This window comes from Seriola lalandi, unplaced genomic scaffold, assembly GCF_002814215.2.
Source record: "Seriola lalandi dorsalis isolate HSWRI2012SDOR001 ecotype SW California unplaced genomic scaffold, Sedor1 jcf7180002053574, whole genome shotgun sequence".
In the NCBI taxonomy this organism is placed as follows: domain Eukaryota; kingdom Metazoa; phylum Chordata; class Actinopteri; order Carangiformes; family Carangidae; genus Seriola; species Seriola lalandi.
This window is the reverse complement of record NW_019524127.1, coordinates 79,992-85,991: the sequence shown is the minus strand read 5'-3', so window position 1 is coordinate 85,991 and position 6,000 is coordinate 79,992. Positions and strand designations below refer to the sequence as shown.

Below are 6,000 nucleotides of genomic sequence, written 5' to 3'. Positions count from 1 at the left end.
CCCCCCCCACCCACAGCCACTGTGACTCATTATTATCGAAGGGTACCAAAAAATAAATTTGTGTCCCCTCTGACAAACTATTATTAACACATTGATTAATGTCATCACTATTTTTAGGTACTGGAGAGTGAGTACGCATCTGATGCACACAGTCTAATGTGAGCTGCTGAGGGCAACCTGGAAGACAGCAGCATATAGTTGTGTCTTATCCACGGAGATCTATGATTTAATGAGCTTTCAAAACATCATCATCTCTTAGTTCATCTCCATCAAATTCACAGTCGGCGTGAGTCAAGAGCTGATTTGTGGCTGAATCAGATTTCACACAATGACAGAAAGACGAATCGGTCCATTTTGATCAAGATAGTGAGAGTTATTGTAATTCATCATTCATGTAAATATTATTCATCAATTGTCTGATCCTACACTTAACACGATTACACACCCTGGGCTCGCTAATGACGACGTGCTGATGTCAGAAAAGAGGCGGAAAGGTCACCTAGGATGGAGATATGAAAGTAAACAGGGAGCGTCCGCACCGTCCTGCTGCCTATCAGCGAGTCGATTAAGAAGTAATGAGCTCAACAACTTTGTCCGGTGGGGTAGAGTGGAGTTACAGTGTTTGTCATGACTACTGTGTTTGTTTTTCACGATTGATTTTTCTTTTCCAATAACATCTGGCTTAGCCGCATACTGTGGAAAGGATGGCTATTTCAATATTCATCTCGTATCTTAATGTCAGTGCGCGATGGCAGTGCTCTGAGGTACTGCCCTCTCCATGCAAATGATGCATGACTTGTAATATGCTGGGGGTTATCTGATGGTGCAACTATATCTGCTTCTTTTATGTTATCCAAACCACAGTGGGAAACTATTTTGGCACTTTGTTCATACTACCAAATAATAAAGCCAATCAGGACTTGTTAATAGCGGTCACATAGAAGTACTGGTCGTTGCGTGTGAGTATTGGTAAGCAGTAATCTCGCCAAGTTATAAACTAAGGCTGTGGAGGAAGTCCGAGTATGTGAGGGTCCACCAGGGTCTGAGCGACAATCATTTCATCGTCAGAGTGTGTACGTGAGACTCTGTGCAGACCTCCGTGTACCCTCCAATTTGTTGTGACTGTCTGCAAGTTCCCTACCCTACAAGGGCACCAACTGTGCATGCTTCCTCCAAGAGGACTGAAAAGTAGCATAATAACAACAGCTACACATTCATGGTGTTTGCAGCTGTCTGCATCTGTATAATTGAGGCTTAACTTCTGCTAAGTATGACTGGCTTGTCTATTTTCTTCGCAGGGCGTTACCTTGATTGGTTGTCATTGCTATAAATGACTGAAGAAAAAGCTCAATATGAGACTCAAACAAGACTGCAGTTTGTCCAATTATGATGCTTTGCTTTCTAAAGCTGAATGAACTGCTGTCCATCAGACGTCAGCATCCGTCCAATTATACCCATTGTACCTTCTTTTGGGGCCATTTACTGTTGTTGATTCTCATCAGGCTCTCAAAATATTACAGTCCCCACTGTAAAATTCAGACACGCTTGGTGTGCATGCCCAGTTTTATGCTCCGTGCTGTCGTCTGCTCTGGCTCTGCTGCAGCCAGTGTCTCGGTCATGATGGTGGACAGTGAAAGCTTCCAATTTTCTCTCCAAATAAACCTGTCTGCTTTGTGATGGAACAATGAAGACAGCCAATACAACCCTGGGTGTGAATGAGGCGAGACCTGGACTGAAAGGAGCTCTTTGTTGATCCTTCCCACCATCACTCCCTGCTGATCCCCCTGTCACAACATCTGTGTGGCACATTTTGTTTCAGGAGTGAATCCTGCATGGATGCTAGCTGTCTTAAGATGTCAATAAGGAATGACTCCGAAGTCTGGATACTTTAATTGTTCTCTTCACCCTCCGTCTCTTCCTCTTTTTTGTTTTCATCCGTTGCCCCCCCCCCCCTTTGCCATCTCCTGCCCTCACCCTGCTTTCCTTCATCTGAAAGCCACGGAGGAAAAGCCTTGTTTCCTGCCTCTTCTCGTCTCCTCTGCCAGGGAGCAATCTCTCACATGAGTAACTTCTCCAGTGTGGACACGGTACAAGTTGCCATATGGGAGATTTAATTAGTGTACGCCTCAAGCACAATCAGCTCCCTCCCAAAACCAGTCAAGAACACGACAACTACTGCTTCTCTTTAATACTGGTCTTAATTAGGGAGGTCGCAGCTCACTGCTAAGGACCTTTTCTTTCTATTTTGGTAACAACCTACGCAAAAGCTAGTAAAGAAGGAAAAAAACACGGGGGGGGGGGGCAGTCCTCCCAAAGTGTTTGGTCTCTGAGGAAATGATATGATTGCTGCCTGACTGCCGGTTGGCTGGGTTTCTATCTTTAGAGCAAATGTGTGATTACAAGTGTCAGTCTTTCATTATAGGCGAATGACTGACTAAGTAACACGCGTATTAGGCCGATGTAATGTGGGTCTGTGTAGAGCATGCAAGTGTTTCTTGTAAAGGGACACCCAAATTACACATGAATACTGTACATTCTCATTCTTACCTTTAGATTCTTGTGGTACGCAGCCACGCAGAGAGTTTTGGTTCCTCTGGGTGCTCCACATAACGCAGCGTCAACAGTTTCAATGGGCAGTATTTGGTAGGAAGTAGTTCCATGGAAATTTGCTAAAGTGGATTTTTTTTTATAGAAGTAGAATCCAAAAAGTCTTGAAAAATGTTAAGTATCAATAGTTTGCATCTAATGCCTGGTCAAATCAGTTTTTTTACTTTTCCAGTTTTTTTTACTTAAATTGGAAAACTTTTATAACTTCAGACTATATTTTTTATTTTTTACAGGTTGTTGTTTTTTTTTTTAAACGAGGGCTGAATGATGTGCAAAGAAAAATCAAATCATGAAATCATCATTATTTTGGCAGATATTGTGATTGCAATATGAGTCACGGTTTAAGTTGAAATGGTCGTTTTTGTTTTTCAGTTCCACTGAAAGAAGAAGCGACGATGATGTGATTTCTGTTGGGGCTTGTACTAAAGGTGTACCTTTATATCTGGGGAATATGATTTGTAGACCGGGGGCATCTCTGTAGCACCACAATGTTTCATTTATGGTATGTTGTCACACATTTTATCTTAATCAAAAAAAAAAAAAAAGCTCCTGTAATTTGGATATGTGATTTAAATAATATTTTGATTAATTGTTCCACCCTAATAAAAAGAGGTTTAAAACATGTTTTCATTCCTCAAACTCAGGTTACGTATTGACACAGATATCGACATTGTTTCTGTAAAGACACAATGCTGTAAACATTTTTCAAATCTGACTTTTCAGTGCTGTGAGCGCCAAAAACAAAATCCCATTGATCTCCTTTGTTTTTGGCTGGAGGGAGAAATCTCAGAGACAAATATCTTAGGATCCAAAACTATCTGCGTGGCTAGAAGCTCCTAGAACCACTGACCTTTTTTACCTGAGCGTGCAGGTGGTGTGTCTGCAGGTCATGGTGCTGCTTGTTTCATCATTGTAGCTTTGAAGTGTCAGGTGTAAATCAACCTAGACGTACCGCTGGGAAAACTGAATTTTTCAGAATCATTGTACATTCTTTTTTTTTCCTTTTTCCTTTGTAATACCCGTCATCCACATGGCAAGCTATCAGTTTTCAGACTTGACGCACTGAAATGCAGGCAGACACAACAGCAGGAGCCAGCCAGATGAAGAGGGCTTTAGGAGGAGGGTTTTATTTGGTGGTTTGGGGATACATATCTCCTCTCCTTTACCCTTTTTTCTATTCAAGACTGTATTGGCATCTGGAGATGAGGCAAACCGTCAGACTGAGGCAGGTAAAGCCTGTCAGACACAGTGCCTCAGACAGAAATGGGGAAGACAGAATAAAAGAAACTTTGCAGATTCACTTCCCTTTTCTCTACCATTCTTTTTTTTTTCTTATTCAGGATTGTGATTGGCAGGCATGTACACACACACGCACAGACAAAACTGTGCACACACGCAAAGCTGAACTTGACATGAGCCTATTACAGCCGTCTTTTGCTGAAGTGGTGTGAGGAGACGCTGCAACAATGAAGCGGTTATTTTGGCTGATGTCTTACAGCTGAACGCTCAGGTGCGTTAGCTTCCACTGCAGAGGATCCATACAGTGAGCTTTAAGTGTCACAAGACAGTGAAAAGCACATGTCTTGTCATATAGTGGAAAACAGCGTGGTACCTAAGGGATAGTGAAACAACTCTCACGTGTCTTGTCTGGCAATATTCTGTGAAGTATGTGAGTGTGTGTGTGACGGTCTGTTGCTCAAGGGCTTGTGTGTTTATGCTCATGCAGAGAGACGTGACAGAATCACTGTGTACTGTATGAATCTGTTTCCTCAAAACAAAGAGTACACACACACACACAACCTTTGAAATAATCAGCAGAGGGAACCTGGACTTCCACTTCCAGACCACTCTGTGCACCACACATTGTACATTAAGCCTCAGTGACGTCAACCACAGGTGTCTGAAGAGCAGTGTTGAAGCTCACAGTGAGTTAGCTTGAGGTGGGGCGTGTGTGGCAAGCCTACGCTACGATTAGCATCATTAGCACTGCCGAGCATCTTGCTCGAAGGCTACCTCAAAACCTTCTAATTACTGCTAACATATAAGTAAGATAATGCTAGAATTTCACTCACCTCAAAAACAGGGGCACAGACTTCCTCACGTTCTGTCAATTAGCCGCACAGCTAGGCATATTATTTATCTGATTTAAAAAATCATCCAAACACTGCAAACATGGCCTAAAGGTCACGTTCAATGACTCAAATTAGCTGAGGTGACGCCGAGCAGACAGCTAATAGACTGTGACAGCACCCAGCTGTCACTCAAAGCAGCCACGCCCAAATTTATGCACAATTTTAAGCCCTAATAAATTTTAAATGGGTTAGTTTATATTAAAATTCACCGCCTGCACCATTGTTATGAAGAGGAAATTTAGCTACTGACACTTTGTACCAGGCTGTAAACATGTTTATTTCTGCTGTAAAGTTGTGAAGGGCATTTTAACGTGGGAGTCTATGTGGATTGACTCGTTTTTTTAAGACAGCCTCAGGTGGTCATTGGAGGAACTGCAGTTTGGTGTGCACATGAAATGGTTTAGGATCTCTATATGCTGCTTACTTAATCCTAGATGTTCACTGAACTTCAGGCTCATGCCTCATCAAGAATAAATCACAGCGCTTCTTTTTTTGACCCTGCTTTGTTTCTGTTTCCTCCCTAGGCCTTTTTGCACAGAATCAGACAAACCGCCGATGACCAACAGTGTCTGTCACCTGAACATGTCAAGGTATGACCAGTGCAGCCACAAGATAAATCCTACAAGTCAAAACATATATAAAATGATTGACTTTTCGATGCTGAGATAAAACATTTACTGACTGATTGACCTTTTTTCCCCACATCTTTGTCCATCTGTTTGTGACTTCCTTGCTCCTTTCCTTCTCTTCCTTCCACCCTGCCCCTTAATCTCTTCCTTCCTCTGTATCCCTTTACATCATCCCTCTGTTTATAGATTCTGTTTTCAAATATTGAGGACATCCTGGAGTTGCACAAGGAAGTGTTGGCTGCCGTGGAGACCAGTCTGCAGCCCGAACCCCAGCCTCAGCATGCACTGGGATGCGTTTTCCTGCAGTTTGTAAGTAACATAAAACAGCAGACGGTCACGTGCATATACAAGCACATGGACATGCATGTGGGGACGCATGCATGCGTGAATTCCTCTTCCATGCAAAAACCCACAGACACACACACACACAGACACACACACACACACACAAACTCTTTTCATGGGTTACCCGTAACCACAGATGCAGGGAAAGCGTGCAAAGCCTGCTGTGAAAATACCCCTTAATTCTCTCTTTCTCACATACACACCCCTCCCATCTCCTGGACTCCCCATTCACAAGCACACACACACGCACACGCACGCTCTCTCTCTCACAGACTACCTCCACCCCT

General features: G+C 43.0%; 1 protein-coding gene across 1 annotated transcript in view; it reads left to right on the top strand.

Moving 5' to 3' along the window:
- prex1 (phosphatidylinositol-3,4,5-trisphosphate-dependent Rac exchange factor 1) overlaps window positions 1–6,000 on the top strand; it is an 83,761-nt gene that overhangs the window by 13,684 nt on the left and 64,077 nt on the right. Inside the window, exons 2-3 of the mRNA XM_023401278.2 lie at window positions 5,264–5,329; window positions 5,555–5,677. Coding sequence (XP_023257046.1) covers window positions 5,264–5,329; window positions 5,555–5,677 — 189 coding nt within the window. The remainder of the gene's footprint in view (window positions 1–5,263; window positions 5,330–5,554; window positions 5,678–6,000) is intronic.